At 43.4% G+C, this 26,118-nt stretch overlaps 1 protein-coding gene across 1 annotated transcript in view; it reads left to right on the top strand.

Moving 5' to 3' along the window:
- fbxw4 (F-box and WD repeat domain containing 4) overlaps positions 1 to 26,118 on the top strand; it is a 65,024-nt gene that overhangs the window by 13,496 nt on the left and 25,410 nt on the right. Inside the window, exon 6 of the mRNA XM_085800939.1 lies at positions 21,410 to 21,475. Within this exon, the coding sequence (XP_085657065.1) occupies positions 21,410 to 21,475 (66 nt within the window). The remainder of the gene's footprint in view (positions 1 to 21,409; positions 21,476 to 26,118) is intronic.

Raw genomic sequence — 26,118 nt, 5'->3', positions numbered from 1 at the left:
CCTGGGGATGGCGCTTCTCTTGTAGGCTGTAAAACATGATTGCACTGCCAAGCTCCAACCTCTACCTCCAACCCTTCTACCATCATTCATCCCTCTCTTGTACTTTCCTCTTGAAGGCATCCTCCAAGCAACATATCTGCAGAAAGTGTAAGTTCCATCAGGATGACTTTGCTTGAGCATTCAAACATGAGATCAATATCTTAAAGGGACAACGAGGACTTTCGGAAAGCAAAGTGCTTTCACACTACATTTCCCATGAGCCTCCGTGCGCACGGTGAAATTCTTGGACCAGAGCAAGACGGACAAAAGCGAAAACATTTGCCAAGAATGTTTTCGTTAATCAAGAGCAGAAGTCAGAGGTTTGAAGACGATCAGATACCGTCGTAGTTCCGACCATAAACGATGCCAACTAGTGATCCGGCAGCATTATTCTCATGACCCGCCGGGCAGCGTCCGGGAAACTGAAACTAGGAAATGCTGGACGAGTCGACCACTAAATAATAATATTGAAATACCTATGAAGACAAAACGATATATTTATCAAAAATTGACCCGTTAACAAGTGGGTAATGTAGATTCATCCACATTAATATGAGACTCTTTCATAACCAAAAGCAAACTTCTCGGCGTCTCTGAACCAGCTGAAGGTCTCAGCCCTTAGTGTAAGAAAGATGGTGGCCTGTTTTTAGGGGAAGGACTGCTGCTGTTCTCAACTCCAGAGGGAATGGTTTCTCCACTATCTGTTAGAACTAGATTATGGTGCCGGTGGTATCACCCCTTTCCTGATATATTCTGAAATAATTCCAGCCCCACGCTGCCTCTAGTCTCCAATCACACATTCACTGTGGCATGAGCATGACTCTTCACATGAGTTGACTTTCAACCTCATTTTTTCTAATCAAACTCCTTCTCCAATGATCTTGGGATGTGATATTGGCAGTTGCAGCTGATTTTGGAATGATGCTCAGACTGGGAGGCAGCTCCATCCATCTTCTGAGGCGAGGTTCCTCACCAGAAGCTATTGGTCTTCAGTGTTGGGCAGTAGCGACGTTACAAGTAGCGGCGTTGGTAACTTAACTCGATTTCAGGTCAGCGCAGGTGGATCTGCTGGATGGTTTATCCCTCTTAAAGCCCTTACCGAATTTCCCATGGAGAGATTTTATTTGTTTGTATGTTCTCCTGTGTTTTTTATGCTTCTCACTCTCACCTTCTCACTATTCTCTCTCTCTCCTGCTGTATTCCTGTGTGTGTGTGTGTGTGTCGAGGCGATAGGAAGTGGGGCAGGTGGTTTGGTAATAATTGACTTAGGTGTTTCCTGTACAGAGTGCTCTCATTCAAACAAGACCCAGCAGGCTGAGGTGTGGGCAGGGCAGCTACAGATGTGCAGCGGCAGGTCACGGCTGATGAGGCTTCTTGGGCCAGGCTTTGAGCTCGTCTCTTAGCTGGCTGCTTGTCCACTTCACAGTTCTCTGTGGAAATCAAGCTTGGGGGGATTGGAAGATCTCTCTCTGATTTTTACCTCCAGATTAAACAGTCAGGATCCATGTTGTAGTGGTGGAGATGAGTGGTGATGAAAAAGAAGAATTTGTTAATGTGGCTTTAATTGTCTCTTATAATTGGGCAACATCAAAGTAGCCTAGTCTTCCAAACTCTGGTCTTACATATGGAACCTGATTATTGATATCCTTGTGTATATGATCATAACCGTTTCCGAGTTCCTGATCGTGGAGTGCAGCTTTAGCAGTTGATGATCTGTCTTTCGTTAGATTAACTCTCAGGGAAAACTAGGGTGAAAAATAATAAGTGCAGCGTCATTTTCATTTCAGAGTTTGGACTGTCTTCATATTGTTTGTCATTTACCGACCAACTACTTCATCAAGCCTCTTCCAGACATGGATAATTTTACATGTTGGTGTCATATCTTGATAATAACCAGCTCAAATCTGAACTGATTTCACTCAGATTAATGTTCAATACAAAGAAAGTAAATAACTATATAACTGTAATAAAAAATAACCATAACCCAATTATCAGTGATCATATTAAACGTACAAACATGCCACATTAGAAAGTGTTGAATCAGATGATTGATGATGACTGATGACACTGATCCACATGAAGCTAATTTAAACAAAGGAAAAGGATAAAGGTAAAGGTACTTTATTTGTCAAATATACAGTGACAGTGAAATTCTTTCTCTGCCTTTAAAGGGATAGTTCACCCAAAATTGAAATTTCATTATCTCCTCCCCCTCATGTGGACTAAGGGCTGGGAGAAGTTTCAGAGTCCTCCGTGGCTTCTCTGAGTTACAGGGGGTCTCGGCGTAGCAGTGCATGTCCATATAACGGTTGCAAATGGATACCAACTGTCTTCGTAACAAAAAGACACACCAAAAAACATCCAAATACCTCCATGCTGCTCGTATGTAATGTCCGTCTTGTATTGAAGCCCCGAAATGCTAAATTGTCCCGAAAAAAATTAAATAAGTCTATATTTCAAGCTTGTTTTGTAGCGGAAGCTTCTCGAAGCTCCTCTTCCCGGTTCGTCAAATTTGGACAAACTGGGAAGAGGAGCTTCCGCTACAAACAAGCATTTCGGGGCTTCAATACAAGACGGACATTACATACGAGCAGTATGGAGGTATTTGGATGTTTTTTGGTGTGTCTTTTTGTTACAAAGACAGTTGGTATCCATTTGCAACCGTTATATGGACATGCACTGCTACGCCGAGACCCCCTGTAACTCAGAGAAACCACGGAGGACTCTGAAACTTCTCCCAGCCCCTTAGTCTACATGAAGGTGAGTAGATAATGAGTGAAATTTCAATTTCGGTGTGGCACCCGGGGACCAACTCCAGATCATGAGCCAGTGCCTTTGGTCAGCGGCGCTGACTGAAGGATTTTACCTAGCCATGTTTTTAGTGGTGGGGTACCTGGAGGAAACCCACGCACAACATGCAAACTCCACACCCGGGCGGCCGGGGATTCGAACCCAGCGCCTTCTTGCTGTCAGGCGACAGTGCTAACCACCGTGCCGCCCCAAAGAAATATATATAAATATAAAACTGAAATGATATATAAAACAAAAAAGTATGATGTAATATGAAAACTGAAACAGGATGTGTAATGTCAGTATGGTACCAAGATAAAATACTAAAAGTAAAACACTGGAACAAACATAAACATTTTTTCACTTAAACACGGCCCAGTCAGCCAGAGGGTGGTAGTTACCAAGCCTCAAATTACCATGAATGATACCAAATCTTACACCATGGCAGTTTCTTTTTTAAATTAACGATCGTTGGATTTATGGCCAGCGCAAGGAGTTATAGTGTAAATTACAGCCTATGTCACAGCGATGCTGCCACAGATGTATTAGTTATGACATTGAATCATACTGAACCATGAACTTTCCTAGTTTACATCGCCCCCCCCCCCCCCCCCCCCCTCTGTGTGACGGCGCAGCAGTCTGCTGTCTGACAGACATCACAGCAGGGTTAGGGCAAAAAGTCTACATCGGGGCTGATAAATGCCCGTGTCAACTGTAGCTGAGTCACCAGACCCAGGTTTGAGTGACTGAACCCTTTTTCATTGCCGACCCCAACCTGATGTTATTGGGGCTTATAGAGGGATTTTGACCAGAGGAGAAGGGGCTTAACTGAGTAACACTGAATGCTAAATGGTCTTCCCTTCCATAAGCTGTGTCCCAACGCAGGGGCTGCATCCTTAAGAGGACAAAGCCTACATGTGCCGCTTTCCCACTAAAGTTAGTGGGTTGACGCAGATTTTCTAACCGTGGGTCGACCCGCTCACAATCGGCATAGGACGGATTCCAACTGGCCAAAAAACCCCAGGTCTGATCTCCAGCTGGCCATCCACCCCCATCGCTGTGCATATGTGCGTTGCCATCATAGACTGTAAAAAATATGGACGTAGCATCCGTGACGTCACCCATTGGTTTTGGGGAGTCGTTTTTGTGACTCAAATATGGCGGCCTGAACAGCGCCATGTTGGATTTACCGGCCGAGAACCCGCCCACTGGCCTCGAACGGCCTCGAAGCAGCGATCTCCGGACCTGTCACTCAACGTTTCCGCGCCCTAATTGGTGAGAATTTTAAACCTAATAACAGTAAAAAAGTTCCTCCCTCAGAGTGTGTGCAGGGGTAGAAACGGTTGAGACCAAAAAGATGAAATGTACCAGGCTGTAAATATATTTTTTGAAGCTGTAAAGTCGGCTATTTTAACATGGGGCTCAATTGGAGTTGCTCCCTTCTGGAGCCAGCCCCCAGAGGCCGCCGGGGTACTGCAGCTTTTTGAACGCGAAAGTGGTCTTCACTTGTAGAATCCACAACTCCCCCCTTGGTTGCCATCAATACAGACTTACTACACACTTTAAAATAATTACCTGTCACTAAGTGTTTATACAGCATCTACCTAGAGATGCACGGTTTGCGGGCACATCCGCGGAGTCCGCGGATAAACCGCGGGTTGGGCGGATGACATGACGAAAAAAAATATTTGAATTAGATTCGGGCGGGTTGCGGTTGAACCAATTAGGAAAAATATATACATAGTTAAATATTTTCCAACAACAACGGGCGGATGGCGGGCGGGTGTGGTTTTGAAAAAACGTTGGTCCAGGTGGATGGTGGGTGGATGACGATTTTTGTGATGCGGTTGCGGATGAAATAATTGCCTATCCGCGCATCTCTACTACATACACAACAGTGGTCAGTGTTCTTCCCATTTCCACTGAACCTCCTCTTCCCCACTGATCATGAGTTGCTCTCTTGTTTCACCGTCTTGCCGGTGCTGTGCCATGTTGGTTGAGCAAAAGCATCTTGTACGAGTCGCGGCGTCACATAAAATAGCGGGGTTAACCTGGGTGTAACGCTCCCACTGCGAGCCATTCGGAGGCGAGCCAATAAAAACCCATGTGGATTGCAGAGCCATCTGATGCGGGTCGGCCCTTTCCCACTGCAGTCAGAAGCCAACTGTTACGGCTTCGGAAGCACCTCCGACAGTCACGTTAACCGCTGGTAGCTGGGATGGTCTAGCCTTTGGAACATTTCCTGACTGTGTCTGAACTCAATCAACGCAAACACATTTGAAATTGGCAGCTTTTTTACACTTCCAACGGCTCCTCGACACCTCGCCTCAGGCTATGCTTCCAGCAGAGCCCTGCTCGGCGGGCGATCACGCCTCAAAGCTGGTTCCAAAGCTGGGCTACAATGGCTATTGCGCTGAGCTGCCTCAACATTGCAAACAGTTAGCATGTTAGGTGACTAATAATTCACAGCACGCAAAGAATCTTGCAGTACGGAAAGTCATGAAGGACAGGTGTGGTGTGTCCTCCTGGAACAGGCAAGAGAAGGCCTTCCCATGGCGCTGTGACATAATCGGCTTTCAAATGCATCCTCCAAATTGAGCTATAGTGCCATGTAACTTAAAAGGGGTAGTTCAACATTTTGGCAAATTGGCCCATTGCCATAATCCCAGTAGTTTTAGGAGTAGGTTTATTACCTTTAATTGTCTGTGCAAGCTATTTTTAGTAACGTTCCATTATTATCTCATAGCGTGGTGAATGTGCAGGTCACAACTTGTCCACCAGAGCTTTTTGGAGTTGTTGGATTGTGTATTTGATGAGTTTTATGAGGGAAACCAAGAAATCCCATGAGCTTCCATAGCGTAGCTCTGAGCAGCTCGCGGCTCTGCTCCTCCATTCTAAAAAATAGCTTACACCGACAATTAAAGGTAACGAACCTACTCCTAAAACTATAGGGATTATGGAAATGGGTCAATTTGCCAAAATTATGAACTATCCCTTTAACAGTTTAAAAATAAGTCTTGCCCGTGGACACTTTGACAGGACGAAAAAGCCAAGCCAGTGAGGGGACATTGACAACCCACTGTCCCACCTGTACCACAGATATTAATAAGCCCACCTGCAATAATTCTCTAAACAGCTTCTGTCCCGTGAACGTGTGTTCACCTCTCGTCTGTGTGTGAGAAATCAGACGGCAGGAACTCGGCTGGTAGTTGGACTTCACCGCCGCTCGTGCCAAGCAGCACAGAGCCTGTAATGTTTGCACATTGGTGCCAATTTCCTGCCAGACTAGGTGGGTATCCTGACATGAAGCTGGGGAGGAGGAGGAAGGGGGGTCGGCATCGGGGGTATGCTACACTGACCAGTAGTGTAGAGAAGGGGGGGGGGGGGCAGAAGCCAGTGAAGGGAGAAGCTACCCTGAAGAGAGGTGAGAACAGGGAGGGGTGAGAATTGTTTTGTCTAGAATTCCTCAAGCACAACTACAAAGATGTTGCAGGGGCCAAAAGCGCTTTTGAAAGTTTCCAAAAGAAGAACATGATTGTTGGATAAACCATCCCCAATTCGCCACTTTCTCACCACCGCGGGGGGGTGAGGGGGGGGGGGGGCGACCTTTGACCTCCCATATGAAAGTACAGGGTGACGCCACAGCAGCCACCCAGCCAGCCAGAGCTGACTGCACCACCACCACCACCGCCGCCGCCGCCACCACCACCCAACCTCACACACTCCAATTTCACCCCCACTGCTCTGCCCCACTCAACCGCAAGAAAAAAAAACCCCGAAATTCATGTCTTTTTTCTCTTTGGTCTCTCCCGAGCCGTCCCTGTGGCTCAGGAGTCAAGAATTCAATTAGTTAAAAAAAGAGAAGAAAAGAGCGAGGCTGCAACAATGCAGCGATAAGGGGGCAGAATGTGCGTTCCCACACGCTAAATACAGGGCGCTTTCCCTGGGGCCCACAGAGCCAGAGGACCCGCACCACAGGAGGCCAGAATAATCACAGCTCCCTCTGAACCCCCTCATTACACACACACACATACACACACATACACACACCTTACATTCCTCACACACACAGATAGCTTCATGCAGACACGCACTACAGGCAGACATTCCCTTGAAGAGAGACACACCTTGCAGACACACTGCCAGATACTACAACACACATAAAGACACACACACATATATGCACACACACACACACACACACACGGAACATAAAGACCTCTCATTACATGCCGGCCTCATACAGGTGTTCTCAGGTCTCAGGTTTACACAGATCTGCTCTGACACACTTTGCCTGATGTCAGACAAACAATTGTCCAAGTGTGTTTCCACACGTTCACAACAACTATGGTAGAGGTGTGTTTGTCTTTAACGTATTAAAGTGTAAGTGGATTTTATAGAGTAAAAACCCTCCAGAGTTTGAATAGTTAACCTGCTTGTTTAACTCTAAATTCAATACAAATGTGGACAAACTATAACACATTTGTCATTATCAATCAATTTGTTGATGAATGTTTGGGTTTTTACTTTGAATTGGAAAATGGAAAAAAAAATGGAAATTTAAAGCAGATATCATCGGCACGGCCGTTTCGGCTAATGCTGTGTTCAAGGCAGGCTTTTGAAACCGTAAGTTACAGCTTCAAGTCACAACTACGACTTGGTAGCGTTCCAGGTAACCCGTAGCTCGTGTTTTTACCGTCCTGTTGTCTGTGAAAGTTCCCTATAACGGCCACTCGTAACTTCCGACCCGTGAACTCGTACCAGATCGAACTGGTATGACTTCACAGGAAGGAAAAACACAAAGTACGAGTTTCCTTGAACGCACCATGAGTTAGCAGCCCCCGCCCTTGTCAGGCATCAATTGGTCCTCGTGCTACGTCACCACATTCACGCGCATCCCTTGGCTGCACACACAGCCCTTCATGCCGTTCTCTCCCCTCATTGGATAACACTTGTATCCCACAAGGAAAATTTTCTCCTCGGGTTACAGCAGAGCAGAGTGACGGAGAGACTCGTGTTTAGGCTGAAATACTTCATGTAAGTGATTGCTGACGGAAAATAGGACTATTTAGGACTTATATTGACAAAAACATTCCACTGATATCTGCTTTAAGAACCTTTTAAATTAAAGCTGCAGCTCTGATTTAAAGCAGAAGTAAGTGATATATTTGTGTTAATATAAGTCTTAAATAGTTATATCTTCCGACAGCAATCACTTACATAGAGTGTTTGGTCTGAAACACGGGTCTGTCAGTCACTCTGCTCTCCTCTGAGCCCAGGAGAAAACATTTATCGTATCCTACAGTTTTTATCCAATGAGGAGAGAGAACGGCATGCTGGGCTGTGTGTGCAGCCAAGGGACGCCGTGAATGTGGTGACGTAGGGACGAGGACTGTTATGGTGCGTTCAAGGCAGCTCGTAACTTGTGTTTTTCCGACCTGTGAAGTGGTACCAGTTCGATCTGGTACGAGTTCACGGGTCAGAAGTTACGAGTGGCCGTTATAGTGACTTTCACAGGTAAAACAGGTTGGAAAAACACGAGTGGGTTGCCTGGAACGCTACAAAGTCGTAAGTTGTGACATGAAGCTGTAATTTACGATTTCAAAAGCCGGCCTGGAACGCAGCATTAGCCAAAACGACCGGATCGCTTACTTCTGCTTTAAATATAAACACGAATAACTGTTTAATCTCACATATATAAAATTATGAAACAGAAGGTTACACAGGCGAGACGAAAGAAAAAATAAAAAATTGTCACTAACAGGTTATTAGATTCAGTTCAATTCAAATACTTTTAAATTGATTTTGGACTGTGTCGGTCGGCAGTTCCACAGAAAACTACATCAGAATAACATGTGCTGTCATACACATACACACTTGCTGACACATGATGACCTCCCCAACCCTCCCCACATAGCTACGTATTGCATGATCCACAAAATTCATATATCGTATAATATTTATAAAATCACATATTGTACAACCCCCACAGCCTATGTGTGGCACAAAAATGACAGTCTCCATATTGCACAGCACCTAATAGCCTATGGTACTGTTGAGGAGTTAAGTTGACACAGGCAGAAATGAATGTTTGTACCGGTTGAGGTTGAATTTAGGGATTCTAACTTCAGTTTGGAACTCTGGGTGCAGAGTGTGAGTCTGATCAGACACAGTTTTTTATAGAATATTTATATTTTAATATATAATTTAAGCAGATTTGTATGTTCATTATAGTATGTTACAATAATAAAACAGCTCTAATAATATTAGACATGTCTTCTGAGGTATTTAGATTTTTTAAAATACAATACAATCAACACTTCAACATCCTCAGATCTGCCTACAGTTATGTTATATAGCATGTTAACTGGATTTTAAAGATAATTGGTTTCCCATGTTTGGAAAGACTGTGGGTAAAGTGTGACCATATATCATAACAATTGTATTTACAGAATAAAAGTAATCGTATTCATTTTTGACGATGTTATCTTTTTTTCATTCTTTTGATTCTTTGTTCATGATGTTGAGTTTGTTGAAGCTGCAGCTGATTGGTTACCTTCTACCTATGTATTCTATGTGTATATTTAGTTGAGCCAGGTTTTACACACTGAAAGAGAAGTTATACTCAGACTATTTAGGCGAGCATGTGTGGATTGATCCAGGCAGCGTGGAGCCCCAACAGCGTGGGAGTGTGTGCTGTGTAGTGGCGGCAGTGTTATTCATACAGCACATTATCCTAATGAGCGTCACTCCCACCACATTTTAGCAGCAGAAAGCTCTGTGATCACTGAAGCTCTGCTTCTAGTGGATCCCAATTTAAAACTTGTCAGTCGCGCTCCTCGCCGACCCCGGCGGCTACACACACACTCTCCTTTCACCCATTCCCACCAACATGTCACCAAATTATTGAGGCTGTTTTCACATTTTCATTGTTTCAATTGGTCTTTGTGTGTTTCTTTATTGAACTGCTTGTTGAAAGGCACAAACTCCACATAGTTGTGCTGTGTCCTGGTCCTCATGGAGAAATAGCAGTGCAGTGGAGTGTATCGCCTCCTGATGAAGGTCTGTAACAAGTCATCTATTAGTCAGGATACATTCATTCATCAACCATATTATTAATGACGTAAGATTTACTCATTTACTTAGTTTTTTTATTCATTTTCCTTAATAAGTAATTAATTTGACATTTAACAGAATCAAGTCAAATGTCAAAAATTTTACAGATTATGTCTTTAAAAGTGCAAAATCATTTTATCACCCCAATACTGGACTTCAAAAAATGTAAATACTCATAAAATACAATAAATGATATAGTAAATAAACGCTGATCTGTATTAATGATAATCTAAATGAAATAGTTACAAGAAAGTCATATCATAATATTTTATAGAACACAATCACAAGTCTTGATGGGTCATAATGTCATGTCAATGTGAATCATTTGCAGCAGATTCAGATACATGTCAGTGCATCATTCTGACTAAGAAGAAGCACCTTCTCTTATAAATTCATGGAGCATCTAAATAAAAATCTATGTAATTTAGTTCTTATGTGAATTTGAAATCTTATCACTTCCAATTTTGACATTTGAAGTGAATTAATTCTACTGATACCATCAGCCCAGTGCAGTAAAAGCATCTTATGGTACAAATTTAGATGATTCAAAGTGTAGAAGTTAGGTTTTGTCAGTCTGAGGTCAGTTAATCCAGGTTTAAAGTGGAAACTGGATCCTCAGTAGAACCATCAGACCACAGTTTCTCTTCTTTCTTTCTTTTTGTCCACTTGCTCTGATATGACCAGTAGTTCATGCTTCAGTCCTGTCTGTAGCTTTTTGGTTAAACATAAATAAAGAGCTTGTATGTGGAGTCACAGAACATTTTCTATCTGAACCAGACCAGAGTTTTTTTTTTACTGGGTCTGTAACCTGGACCAGGTTGAGTGAGAGTGTAAACAGTAACACAACCTTTAACAGTTTAACACTGATATAGAGTCTGAATAATGTGCAGATATTCTGACGTTGAACAGATTTGTCACAGATACACATCAACACTAACAGAAGATGTCATCGCTACATGCAGGATCAGGAGTCAGACTGCGTCTCAGCACGGTGGCATCGCTCATCTACAGGCACCGTTGTTTAAAAAGGTGTCGCTGAGACCAAACATGACTCCAGAAGAATCAGCCAGCTAACTGTATAGCGCGCCGTTGTGCGTCTGATGTGTGCGTCCAGCGGGGACGGTTGTGTTGTGTTGTGTTGTGTTGTGTTGGGACCCCGGCCGGCCGGTTCCAGGCGGCTGAACAGAGCCGAGGGGCCGGCTGAGGAATGTCCTGGTGACCCTCCACACTGGAGACACAAACACAAGCCAAAAGGGCCACAAGGGGGGACGGGGGGGGGACTGGGTCCAGGCGTGTGTATGTGTGTGTGTGTGTGTGTGTGTGTGTGTGTGTTCATGCATAGCAGTGTGAATTTGTGAGAGAAAGTGCATGTTTGTGTGCATGCATATGTTTGCCCATGCATATCAGTGTATAAGAAAAGACCAGAGAGAGCGAGGGAGGAGGCTGGGAGTGAAAGAGAGGGAGAGAGATTGTGTGTGTGTGTGTGTGTGTGTGTGTGTGTGTGTGTGTGTGTGTGTGTGTGTGTGTGTGTGTGTGTGTGTGTGTGTGTGTGTGTGTGTGTGTGTGTGTGTGTGTGTGTGTGTGTGTGTGTGTGTGTGTGTGTGTGTGTGTGTGTGTGTGTGTGTGTGTGTGTGTGTGTGTGTGTGTGTGTGTGTGTCAGCGGGGATCAGCACTTGCACCCTCTGGCCATTGTCTCCCTCCCTGACCGATATAAAAGCATCATAACCCTTTGAGCTCAGACATATTTAGAAAGCAGATAAAAGCACTTTTTACAAACTAGATACACGTCAGACACAAAGCCTGGGGTCAAGCGCAACAAATTAACAACCCTCTTTCTGACGGGAGTTAGGGGTGGAGGGGTGGGGGGGGTGAGCAGTGAGGGGGTGACAGGGCAAAGCAAAGCTAAACCGCCCCTGGAGTCCAGAGCCAAATGCCTCCACATTCCCAGAGCGGAGGACGACGGCTGTTCACTCACATTTATACGGAATTGGTCCTCGGCTCAGACGCTGAATATTCAGAGAGAAGTTTTTGTGTTTGTATAAATTCATCTCAATAGAAGACTTGTGTAAAATTGTCAAATTCTAAAATATACTAAACAGTGTCACTGATCATGAAAGGTGATTTAAATCATTTATCACTCAGGTTTCATCTACAATATAATTTTAAAACTAAATGTAATTTTTAAGCCCTTAAACCAGATACTTTTTTGAAACACGTCATTGGCCACATGGATCTTACATAAAATAGAAAACAAATAGACCCTATGAATAAATTGAAGTAAACACAGGAGCTGCAGTTTTTCTGGACAAAAAGCCATATAACAATTATACTTCTCAACATATTTAAATGAGTCTTTTTACAGATAAGTGCCATTTTGAAAAAAATGACCTGAGGCTTTGTAATTATTCTTTGCATAGTGTTGTTTTCAATAAAACTTTATTTTTTTGAGATATGTCTGTTTTGTTACATCTCAAAGTCACTCAACTTTGGTTTGACTGATATCACCTTATGTAAATAAAAAATCAAGATTCTAGAATTTTTTTTAAACGGAGTTATCTGCTTTTGCAAATGAACTCTTCATATATGTATATAATTACATTTCAACAGATAAAACAAGATCGCACATAGCAAAACAAACAGACATGGCTCATATAAATATTCAAATTCAAATTGGTGCAAGTGCAGGTCGTCGCAAATGAGTCATTTTTAAAGCTTCTTTTTTATAGTATATATATATATATATATTGTCTCTAGTATACTGTAATCAGTGTTTTCTAAACGAAGTGTATCAGCAACAGGCTGATGAGAATGAACAGCTCACTCATGTGGTAATTAACTGTCAAAATGAACTGTTAAATCTCATGTAGTTCACCAAATGACACCACTATTTACACTCGGTGTGCCACTTACTGTTACTAATCACACGGTATACAAGTGGCTCCCTGACTCTGGGTCAGGTGTGAGTTTAGTGAGTGAGAGTGTGTTGTTGTTGTTGTGGGTGACGGTGATGGAGCAGCTAGAGCAGAGCGGAGCGGAGGGAGGAGGGGCTGGAGCTGGATCCTGGACCCGTCACTGACAGAAGGATTTAGTACAGAACTCAGTCGTCCTGCGCTCCTGACCACAGACTGGATGCAAATATACTATTATATTATAATTATTCACATTACATAGAAAACAGACTGACTGCCACAGTTTGTTACTTTCTTACTCTACTCATTCTATTTAAATTGTTTTACTCATTAAAGCAGAAGTAAGTGATATATTTGTGTTAATATAAGTCTTAAATAGTTATATCTTCCGACAGCAATCACTTCTATAGAGTGTTTGGTCTGAAACACGGGTCTGTCAGTCACTCTGCTCTGAGCCCAGGAGAAAACATTTATCATATCCTACAGTTTTTATCCAATGAGGAGAGAGAACGGCATGCAGGGCTGTGTGTGCAGCCAAGGGACGCCGTGAATGTGGTGACGTAGCGACGAGGACTGTTATGGTGCGTTCAAGGAAACTCGTATTTTTCCAACCGTGAAGTGGTACCAGTTCGATCTGGTACGAGTTCACAGGTCAGAAGTTACGAGTGGCCGTTATAGTGACTTTCACAGGTAAAACAGGTCGGAAAAACACGAGTGGGTTGCCTGGAACGCTACAAAGTCGTAAGTTGTGACTTGAAGCTGTAATTTACGATTTCAAAAGCCTGTCTGGAACGCAGCATTAGCGAAAACGACCGGACCACTTACTTCTGCTTTAATCTTAATAATTCTGTATAATAATTAATTATTTTCCTTCAGGGAGACAAACTCACCTAACGCCGATACACACTCCTCCTCATAAACTGTCATTACAGCCTCAACTGTCACAACTCTTAATAACAGGCTACAAAATAAATGTAACTTTTGTAGTTACAGTCATATTGTGGCTTTTGGACTTTAGTCCACAGACATCACTGTTGAGAGTTGTCATGGGAACTGTTGCCTCAGTTTAAAGTGATTTTTTTTTTTGTGGTGCAAAATTCAGTATTTATATTTCCTTGGTCTGAACTGGTTCATGATAGGAGCTGGTGCATTAGTGTTTTGTTATCAAGAAATGTGTCCTGATCCAGGAGCTGCATTTGCTGTCAGAGTGAGTCACAGGCTGTCCCATTTCAAACCCTCCTTCAGATCCATCCCTCCTTCCCTGGGCAACAAAGGCTCCAACAGGTGGAATTCCACAGGATTGTGTGGTAATGAAACTAATGGTATCAACTGACAGAGAGCCTGAGAGTTTTAAAGGAGACGTATTCTGTCCCCTTTCCACAAATTAAAACAGTCCCCAGGTGTGTTAAAGACATGTCTGTGACATGACTCGGTCAAAATCCCCCAAGGATCAAACATCACAGCTCTTTTCATCCTCTCAAAACAGCCCTGTTCACAACGGCTGCTTTCAGTGTCTGTCCCTTTAAATGCAAATGAGCCACTGCTTGCCCCGCCCCTTCTACTGCTACCAGGTAGGGGTCTGCACATTATAGATGTATTTGTCAATTCACATTTTGGCCAGAAGGCAAAATAAAAACCCAAATATCTGTTAAAGAGCCTTAAAAAGTGATATTTCCATAATATGTCCCTTTAAAAAAAACATGGCCTCAAAAAAAAGAGCATCACTGAGTTAAAGTAAAGTAAAGGTACTTTATTAGTCACATATACAGCTAGTACAGTGAAATTCTTTCTCTGCATTTAACCCATCCCTGAGGAGCAGTGGGCAGCCGCGGTGCAGCGCCCGGGGACCAACTCCAGATTATGAGCCAGTGCCTTTGGTCAGGGACACTGACTGGAGGATCAACCTAGCCGACATGTTTTTAGTGGTGGGGGAAACCGGAGCACCCGGAGGAAACCCACGCAGACACAGGGAGAACATGCAAACTCCACACAGAAAGGCCCTGGGCGGCCAGGGATTGGAACCCGGGACCTTCTTGCTGTGAGGCAACAGTGCTAACCACTGTGCCACCGTGCCGCCGTTGTTGGTGCGTTGTCAGCGGGTTGTTGGCGTGTCATTGGTGTGTTGTTGGTGTGTTATCAGCGTGTTGTCGGCATGCCGTGTTGTTGGCGTGTTGTTTGTGTGTTTTAGTGTACTGTTGGTGTGTTGTCGGTGTGTTCTTGACATATGTGTTGGTGTATTGTTTGTGTGTTGTTACTTTGTTGGTGTGTTTTGGTGTGTTGTTGGTGTGTAGTTTTGTTGTCACTGTGTAGTTGTGTGTTGTCAGTGTGTTGGTGGTGTGTAGTTGTGTGTTGTCAGTGTGTTGGTGGTGTGTCGTTGTGTGTTGTCAGTGTGTTGTTAGTGTAGTTGTGTGTTGTCAGTGTGTGGTTGTGTAGTTGTGTGTTGTGGTGGTCTTGGGAAAGCGTGGAGCTCCCTGTGCGGTCAGAGTGTTGATTTGGAGCTAACAATGTTGGTACTGTTGGACTCAACTCCCAGCAGGGACTCTCACACTTTGTGTGTGTGTGTGTGTGTGTGTGTTGTTGTTGCCCATCTCTATCCTTCTGAATGTGTGTTTGCACGCATGAGAGACTGTTGTGAATGTGTGTAGATGTGTTTTTTCATATCTGTGTGTATGGGTGTGTGTGTGTGTGTGTGTTCCCACTGAGGACTCAGTCAGTTTGTGTGACCCTGCCACATCGGCCTTTAGATGATACAGCCAGCTGATGGGGTTACCCAAACGGCAGCGGAGGCCCAGCATGCTGCTAATGATGGGGGGGGGGGGGGGGGGGCTGACTCTGTTTGGTCAGAGATATGGCTCTGTGGGTGTGTGTGTGTGTGTGTGTGTGTGTGTGTGTGTGTGTGTGTATGTATGTGTGAGACATCTGCCCCACATTAGGCGAGAGAGGCTCTGACCTTAGCAGCTATAATATCAGTGCAAGCTCTGACCCCAGATCAGGCCTGGTTGGCGCTTCAGAAGGGGGTGAGAGAGCTGGGGGAGACAAGGGGGTAGTGGTTGTTTCATTGTATGGGCCGGTGCCCCCCCTCCCCACCCTGCCTCCGCCAGCAGCAGCACAGCCCAGTGAGGGGTGAGTAATGTGAGTAATGGAGAGTAATAGGGTCCAGATAGTGAGTGTGACCGTAACCCTATTGTATCCTGTGTCAACTGGTCAGAGGTCAGCCACCACGCATCCTGGTCCCGGCCCTGCAGCCCGACCCATTTGGGCCATAAATGAGTTTACCCAACACTAATTACTGGGGGTCTGCCAATGGGCCGCGCTGCTTAACAGGCCTGACAGCTGCCTCTATGCCTCACTTAGACGTCCTCAACCCCCCCCACGCCTCCCCGTCCACCAGCTCTGTCCTGTCCTGCCACCCTTTTAAAGGGATAGTTCACCCAAAATTGAAATTTCACTCATTATCTACTCACCCTCATGTGCACTAAGGGCTGGGAGAAGTTTCAGAGTCCTCCGTGGCTTCTCTTACAGCGGGGCTCCGTGCAGTACTGCATATCCATGTAATGGTTGCAAATGGATACCAACTGTCTTTGTAACAAAAAGACACACCAAAAAACATCCAAATACCTCCATTCTGCTCGTATGTAATGTCCGTCTTGTATTGAAGCCCCGAAATGCGAAATTGTCCCGAAAAAAATTAAATAAGTCTGTATTTCAAGCTTGTTTTGTAGCGGAAGCTTCTCGAAGCTCCTCTTCCTGGTTCGTCCAAATTTGACGAACCAGGAAGAGGAGCTTTCCGCTACAAACAAGCTTGAAAAATAGACTTACTTAATTTTTTTCAATACAAGACGGACATTACATACGAGCAGCATGGAGGTATTTGGATGTTTTTTGGTGTGTCTTTTTGTTACGAAGACAGTTGGTATCCATTTGCAACCGTTATATGGACATGCACTGCTACGCCGAGACCCCCTGTAACTCAGAGAAGCCACGGAGGACTCTGAAACTTCTCCCAGCCCTTAGTCCACATGAGGGGGAGGAGATAATGAGTGAAATTTGAATTTTGGGTGAACTATCCCTTTAACCCCTCGACACACACGCACACACACATATACACATAGACATCCCATCACCACTCATCCCTTGGCAGCACATGTGTGTGTTGATGCCAGCAGCGTCCCTCAGTCACAGCTCTGTCTGGTTCTGTCTGGACGGCTGCGTGGACGTTTATGTAACAGTCCTGTCTCCCTTCAGACTGTACACGATCTGTTATTACAGGCTCTGCCGGCTCTATTACATATTAATAACTCCAGATGTCAAAAAATATGAGAGCTAACTTTTCCACAGCACCTCCAAGGCCAGATCTGTTCACAATGAAGCTTTTGTTTTTGTTTTTTTGAGGAGATTTGAGAGATTTCAGGCACCGGTTCATGCGTGCGTCAAGCAAATCACACATTATTATGATTGGTTATCTGGTTCACAGCGCCTCGGTGGCCGTTAAATGTTGCATCACTGCTCTGGCTCGGCCCCCGGGACCTCGGCCGCTCTCCGTCCCTCGTGTCCCGTCAGCTCTCTGCAGTGGACTGTCGTTTTTCCTGAGCCGACTTTAAGGACTTCTCATCCTCACTGCCTTAAAGTTTATGAGTTTGGGATTGAAATCAAAATGGTTTCACAGAGAATCGGTTCTTATTGGTGGCTAGAGTCGTCTCTCCAGCTCTCTCTGTGCTGGCTCTGGCTCCAGGTGATGCCTCAAGTTTCCAAATGTCACGCTCAACCAACTGTGTCCCCAAAAAGTGTGTCACCGCTATAATAGCTGGAACAACATTTTATATTCCGATGAGGAAATTCATCATCATCATCATCACAATCATGGTGCTCAGTCAGCGTGATGTGATTCAGCTCATTTTCCAAATTGTTTTTGCTCGTTTTTTTTCCGAGGTGTCCTGAACGCAGCATTTAAAGGCCCAGGAAACCTTTGCAGGTGTTTTGAGTTGATCAGCTGATTACAGTGTGACATCATTAGGTTACAATAGTGAACTTTTACACTATATTCAAATGTGTTTGATTTACTGAATTTGGAGGTTTTCATTATATGTACTGTAAGCCAAAATAGTTACAATTAAAAGATATATAGACATGAAATATTTATATATATTTTAGTCTATATTATTTATTTCAGTCTGTAATAAATTTTTTTGGTAACACTTTACTTGAATAGGTATTCAACTGTCATAACCATGACATAACAGCTGTCATAAACATCAATGAATACTTATGACAGCTGTGGTTAAGTGTCATTCGGTAAGTTATGTCACTTTTGGTGCAAAGTTGACATTATTTGAGATGTTTTTGTTATGAGAACTTGACATAATTTTTAAAGTTTGGCAATTAGGTCTGCTATGACAGTTTAAATTGTCTTAATGTCAAGTTCTCATAACAAAAACATCTCAAACAATGTCAACTTTGCATCAAAAGTGACATAACTTACCGAATGACACTTAACCACAGCTGTCATAAGTATTCATTGATGTTTATGACAGCTGTTATGTCATGGTTATGACAGTGTTATGTCAATCTGATGAATACCTATTCAAGTTAAGTGTTACCATTTTTTATTATTGTTATTATTATTATTTTATTTGATAAGGACACTGCACATCAATAAACATTTTTAGTAAAATGTGCCAGAGTTGGCCAGAGAGGCTTTTTTTCATCTGTGGTCCCTGGGCAGATGTTAGAGTGTCGGGTATAAAAATGTTAATAACAAAATATAGACATAGACGATGACATTGTTAAGCAGAGTTAATGAAATAAATGAACTTTTCCATGATGTTCTGATTTATTGAGAACTCACAGTTGAGTTTGCACACACACAGAGGAGACGGGGTGTGAGGTGACGACAGGCCGGCGGTGCTGGATGTCTTGTTTGAGCAGTCGGGGCTCGGCCTGGTGTCGGCTTCTGACGGCTTCCTAACCTCTGCTCCGCCGCAGCTGCAGCTAATAGCTTCCTTCCCTGGGCTGTGGTTTACAGGCAGCGAGTTAACCTCGGGGTCAACATATATGTGGTTTCTGGTTTGTATATACATACAGTCAGTCTCTGAAAGTATCTCTGGAATTTTCTTATACTCCTGCACATTTACAGCAGGACATCTGGTCTATCTGCTAAATGTATTGTTAGCCGTGATGTCAGTTTGTCTTCTATAGCCTGAAGAGGGACGAAGTGATTCAATCTGTTTAGAGGAAATACACATAAACACTGTCCTGCTATGGATAAAACAATTCAATGATAATATTCAATAATATTCTGAAGGATATTAAAAAAAAAAAAAAACGTAATCTGTTGAGAGCAGGTTTGTACCTGGGCAATGTGTTTCTGTTCCTTGTAACTTGCCACACTTTTGGAAGGATTCAACAGTTACATTTTACTTGGGAAATTCAAATCAAATCAAACTTTATTTAAAGCACATTTAATGCACAAAGCAAACTCAATGTGCTTTGCAACATACAGGTGCATCTCAATAAATGTGAATATCATGAAGGTCCACAGTCTTCCTGAACCAGACTAATGTTGCATTCAAGATGAATTATCCTGATGTAAGGTGTCTGATGTATCAACCTAAACATGAGTCTTTATTTGTGTGACTTGCATCAGGCTGATCCATGAGCTACATTACAACAGAGCAGTCTGACTCGTCTGTGTGAAGACAAGCAGTCTGGCATCATGGTAACCTTGTCTTCTTCTGAATATTACAATATTCATCATCAGTCTCTTCAGTCTCTTCAGTCTCTTCAGTCTGTGTCTGTGAAGGAGACCCTTTCCCTCCTCCCCCCTCCTTGGTGGTAATGCATCAGTGTCTGTGTCTCCATCTCCAGTCCTCTCCTCCAGCCAGCAGCATTTGTCAGTAACTACCTCTGTGTTTGTAAAAGGTGGGCCCTCCCCCCTGTCCATCAACCCTGTAGGAGAGCGCTAAGCCCCCAGACTCCAGAAGCCCCCCTACCACCAACACCCCTGGCCACCACCCCACCCTCTACACAGCTCCTAACAGGCAAACACAGCCCCTCAGCCTCTCCCACAGCGCTCCTCCCCTCTCCTTTCACCACTCCCACACCTCTCCACATGCGCGGCATTCACTGTGCATACCTAGGCTGCTAATTCCAACCTGCCACTCCAATCAAAGGATCATGAGTGTTGTAGTTTTCTTCTCTTTTCTTCTGCTGGGAAACAATGTGTGGTGGACGGAGGCAGGGGATGGGGTCTTTTGAATGGTGCTGAGTGACAGCAGAGAGGATCCCTGTTGGATCGGCCTGCTATTTGTCATTATCAATCTATTTCCACAGAGACAAAACAGACAGCGACCTCAGTCTGTGTTGGATCTACTGTTTGTGTTTCTGCTCACCTTCGTTCACAAATAAGGTCAGGACACTGAATACATGGTGTCACAGAACAAAAATATCCAAGAGGAATATTTAAAACAGGCTATATTTTTAATATAGGAAGCTGAGGCTGTTAGTACGGAAGAGGATTAGGGTCGCTGTGGGAAAAAAAAGTGAGTTCTGACTTTTTTCTCAGAATTCTGAGAAGAAAGGTTTTTTGTTTTTTGTTTTGTTTGTTTCTTTGAGAAAAAAAATCCCCAGAGACAGTCTAGGAGATTCTTTTTTACAAAAAAGAAAATTCTGAAGTGTGAATTCTGGGTTTAAAGTCAGAACTCGCTCACTCATTTCGGTCCTTGTTAATAAAACATGTGGAAACATGCAGTTAAGGCATCTAATTGGAAATAGCATCGAAAAGGTGTAGGCTGAAGCTGAGGCTTATTTCACCTACCCTATTTAAAAATGACATTAATTGTCAGAAACAAAATAGATGAACTGAACTCTATCAATGAATTAACAGATCTAGGCCTGAGAGAAATGAAAGTGAGAGAACAAAGAAAGAAGTGATCTAGTAAAGTAGTATGACTGACCATATTCACATACATAAATACACACATACAGTATACAGGCATACACATACAGTATACACATATATGTATACACTTAGACACATTCATACACATCAAATATCATATGTATACACACATATAGACATATCATACATAGAGAAAATCATAATGTCTGCATATAATAGTCACATCCATATACATATTACAGTCCGTAAGTCCATATCTACCACAATGCAAATATAAGTTACTGAAATGAAGCTGCTCTTGTACTGACCAAATGTTCCTTTACTCATTGAGAACATGCTACAAATCATGTTCTCAATGAGTAGAGCGTCTCTGTTGAACCACAACACGATGCAAAGTGTGACAGATTATCCCTTCATCAAAAAGAATTGCAGAGAAGACATGAAATCACGACTTGTCTAACTAAGAAGGTAAACTAAACAGTGTTGGTGGTTGACTTACTACTGGTAAATGTGGCAGTAAAACCACTAAGTGTCTCCGTTTTAGGTGTCTGAACATATGATATCTGATATCTTTTATTTGGGGATGTGTGTTCAATTAATCCTTTTTGGTCGATATCTATCTATGATGAATGATCTCTCTCCCTCTCTCCCTGTGCAGCTCCTTTGTGACAGGAACGGCGTGCTGCGAGAACTTCTCCCCTCTTCGCATCTGGGATGTTGAACGGTAAGGGCAACGGTCATTCACGGGCACAGGTGGTTCATGGCCAAATTCATGGCCTTCCTCCGTTGGCCTCCAGCAGCTTCAGTTCTTAATGCCGTGGATCCACCACCACATTTTGAAACTTTCCTCTGGGACTCTGACATGACGGCTCCATGTCAGTTTGAGACTTTAGCGTGGGGACGTGGAGCATTAACCTGCTGCAGGTAGACATTATAAGATGCTGAACTGTGACCATGACAGGATGGACATGGTCAGCAACAAACTGATTGACCCTGACAGTCTGACAAGTTGTCCCCACACATGTCAGTGTCCACAGCAGCCTATAACGTGAGCAAGCTGATTTTAGAACGGCAGAGCAGAGCCACGAGCTGCTCAGAGCTACACTACGGAGGCTAAAGGAATTTCTTGGTTTCCCTCATCAAACTCATCAAATACACAATCCAACAACTCCAAAACGCTCTGGTGGACAAGTTGTGAGCTGCACATTCACCACGCTATGAGATAATAACACAACGTTACAAGACAGAGTTGTTTTAGAGGGAAATGCAGAGACTGCTGCCGAAAAACTGCCCCCGACAGGAACGGTCAGTGGTTTTGCATGAATTTACCTTGAAAACGACTGCGTCTCATAACGTTCCATTATTATCTCATAGTGTGGTGAATGTGCAGGTCACAACTTGTCCACCAGAGCGTTTTGGAGTTGTTGGGTTGTGTATTTGATGAGTTTGATGAGGGAAACCAAGAAATCCTCTGTAGCATAGCTCTGAGCAGCTCGCGGCTCTGCTCCGCCGTTCTAAAAACAGCTTGCACCGACAATTAAAGGTAACAAACCTACTCCTAAAACTATAGGGATTATGGCAATGGGCCAATTTGCCAAAATGTTGAACTATTTCATTTCATTTCATTTCATTTTTGATTTATTTCATTCATGGTATTCTCACATAGTTGCACATATACATTGTGTACACATTTTCACCATGAGCGAAAAGGAGCAGGATGAAGAAAAAACGTATAATACCTGCCCCTCTCTGTTGTTACAAATTTCATTGGCTTGCTTCAACACCAGTATTATTCTCTGTTTCAAAATATTAAAGATGATGAAACATAGTAATGACAAAAAAAACAAACAAACAAAATAACGGTAAACACCACTCGTCTATCTATCTTTTTTCTTATCTTTTTTTCCCTTCTTTTTCTCTTCCTCCTTCTTCTTTTTTGTAGATAGCCTACTTATCTTTTCTTTTTTAAACATTTTCTTAAACTGAGACATACTTCTACAACTTTTCAATTCCTTACTTTGTGAATGTCATACTTTTACACCTGCAACAGAAATACACATTTGTTTTAAGCTTAACCTTGCAAATGTATGTTTAAAATCAAGCTTCAATCTGTTGTCCCCTTCCTCCAATTTAAACAAGCTTTGAGCAACTATCCCTTTAATAGGCTACCCTTAACTGTTTTTAAGTGAAGTGATGAGCACAAAATTAATTAATTGTGAATTCAGCTGTATTAAAAATAATGTGAGTACAGAGAGGAGTTGAAACCGGCTGGATGGTAATCCTGCATAATCTAGTCTTGGTTTGAGCCAGTCTTGTTTATAAGTGATTCTCAGCCAGATCTCACATTTCACCAGGTGTTACCATGGTGATTATGTGCTATGAGTCAGTGAGTGATGGTAAGATGTCCTGTAGCTTGGTAAGAGGTGAAGGGACCACATCTTTCAGTGATAGCATCCACCCTTGCCATAGCATCACAAAGAATGATACCTGTCACCTAGCAACTTCAACATCACTAATAGTTGATGTTTCAAAGTTTCAACAAACTCTTTGGTGGCTTTTTCTCTTTCTCTCTTTTGATACTTTTTATTTAGTATTTTCAGTTTAAGGGAAAACAAGCTGTCAAGTAGGATTAAAAGCGAAAAAAAACAGACAAGTATTTAGGGGGCTCCTCTGTTGATAATATTATGATATATAATGTCCAGTCCACTGTCTTTAATTGTTAATATGTAGCATCCTCTATTGTTTTGATATAGGCAGGCAATGCATTTCTCCCATTTCCTTGTAAAAGTCGCTCCTCTAGACCTCAGGGAGAGAGAGTCATCTTTTCCATTGAACACATTTCCTTCACTATCCATTGATCAAGGCTTGGAGACTTGGCCCTGTTTACACGACAACACTCGTGGGTGAAAACGACAAAATATTTTATCCGATGTGCCTTTCGTTTAGACGGTGACGGCGTTTTGGGGGCTTGAAAACGCCAAAAAAATGAAACCACCCTCCAGAGTGGAAATCTTAAAAACACTCCACCGTCTAAAAGGTAAAAATGCAAAAGTCTGCTCTGATCTGCTTACGTCGTGTACGCGTTTACATCACAGGCATGCGCCAGTACAGGAAAATAACAACAAACATGTCGGATTCCACAAACTTTTGCGTCATCGTATGCTTTCCCCCAAAAAACGCTTGTCTAAACGCGGAATAAAACATGAGAACGCATCGCCACTTTTGCATTTTCTGTTCAGATCGTTTAAACGTAGCCTCAGTTTTATACCGGTGGTTCTTTTTGCGTGTGTGTTGGGACAGGACCGGGTCATTCCACCTGTTGATGCTGGTTGTTCTGGTTTTCTCCTCCGTGAGGCCGAAACTCTCTGTGAGCAGCATGTGTCGTTCAGACTGAAGCTTTGCACCATCGACCGCCAAACCGTAGTCTTCATGCATTGGTGTCTTATGTTGCATAACTGATGAGAGAAGACCCTCCCTTGTTGTTGGTCACTCAGTCATTACAACATCTACATTTTAGCACACAGCCACTGTGGGTTCAGAGGTTCTCAGTCACAGTAATCAGATTAGCACTGTGCTGACTGGACATGGATGTACAGGGTGAGTGGTGATTTGTGTTGAGATGATGCATGAGCTGACCTGGAGTCAGACAGAAATTCGAGCGAGGCCTCATGATGTCAGAAAACCCTCTTGGGTGCATGCGCGTCCATATATTCTATATACTGTGCCCCAGTTGTATTGGGTGCAGTGCATTATGGGTTAAACTCTCTGTGGTTATCAGTTATGGAAAAGCTCCACTGACAAACAATGTCCTCTTGTAAACCTAATTTACTAGATTAATGTTCCCACATGGCTTTTGTTCTGCATCAGTGCATGAAGACAGCAACAGTGTGGCCCTTTATCTGTCCAAAAAGCAAATGAAGCACACAACACAGCAGCCCTGAGCGGGGAGCACTTCCAAATGAGGGGGGCCTCACCAAAATTCCTGTCTTTGAAAGGCGAGGCTTAAACCTGATACATCTTTGACAGGGCTGCTGTAATTCCCAGCTTTACCTGAGCCAATTAAAACAGGCCGACACGACGCAACACAAAGCTTCTTCCTGCTTCCAAATGGCCTGGAAATCTGAGGAGGAGGAGGAGGTTGGGGGGGCGACAGGAGAGACACAGGCAGAGAGAGAGGGACGGGATGAGTGGACACGGTATTCTGCAGGTTGCAGGTGTGGAGGGGAAATTGACATGGTTACCCACATAATGCATGTGTCCTCTAAAGCCCCAGTGATTTCATTTTCTCTCAGGGCAGATGTGGAAAAACTTCCCTCCCCAGTATAGAGATGTTGCATGTTGGCACCTCAGCAAATACCTGAAGATCATAACACAGTTTGACAAACTGCTCTTTTATATATTTATGTTTTTTAATAGAAGACAAAACACAACTTTCCTCTGGGACTCTGACATGACGGCTCCATGTCAGTTTGAGACTTTAGCATGGGGACGTGGAGCATTAACCTGCTGCAGGTAGACATTATAAGATGCTGAACTGTGACCATGACAGGATGGACATGGTCAGCAACAAACTGATTGACCCTGACAGTCTGACAAGTTGTCCCCACACATGTCAGTGTCCACAGCAGCCTATAACGTGTCTGTTTTTGGTGATGATCACTGAAGCTCCTGACCTGCCTCTGCAGGATTTAATCCCTATAGTCATAGCAGTAGGTTCGTTACCTTTAATTGTCGGTGCAAGCTGTTTTTAGAATGGCAGAGCAGAGCCGCGAGCTGCTCAGAGCTACGCTACAGAGGCTCATGGGATTTCTTGGTTTCCCTCATGGCATGGTGAATGTGCAGGTCACAACTTGTCCACCAGAGCGTTTTGGAGTTGTTGGATTGTGTATTTGATGAGTTTGATGAGGGAAACCAAGAAAATTCTTTAGCCTCTGTAGCGTAGCTCTGAGCAGCTCGCGGCTCTGCTCCGCTGTTCTAAAAACAGCTTGCACCGACAATTAAAGGTAATGAACCTACTGCTATGACTATAGGGATTATGGCAATGGGCCAATTTTCCAAAATGTTGAACTATCCCTTTAATACCCTTAACTGTTTTTAAGTCTTTTAAGGAAAGAATCCATCAACACCATGACTGAGTGTTTCCAACTGTTTCAGAGTTTCATATGTCACAAACTTGAGGAACCAATCCTGTGAACTTGTGTGGCCGGGGCGGGGCTAAATAACCTGAAACTATGGAGAGAGTTAACATCAGCACAACTACTAACACTGTGTCATCCAGTGACAGATACAAGCTCACAAACATGTTTAAAATACTGTCGTGAGCTTCCAGCTTCTCTTCATCTTTAACCTTTTTTAAAACACGTCAAA

This window comes from Trachurus japonicus, chromosome 15, assembly GCF_045865225.1.
Source record: "Trachurus japonicus isolate A0001 chromosome 15, Traja_1.0".
In the NCBI taxonomy this organism is placed as follows: domain Eukaryota; kingdom Metazoa; phylum Chordata; class Actinopteri; order Carangiformes; family Carangidae; genus Trachurus; species Trachurus japonicus.
Note: the sequence above shows the minus strand (reverse complement) of the source record. Positions and strands in the feature narration are given on the sequence as shown.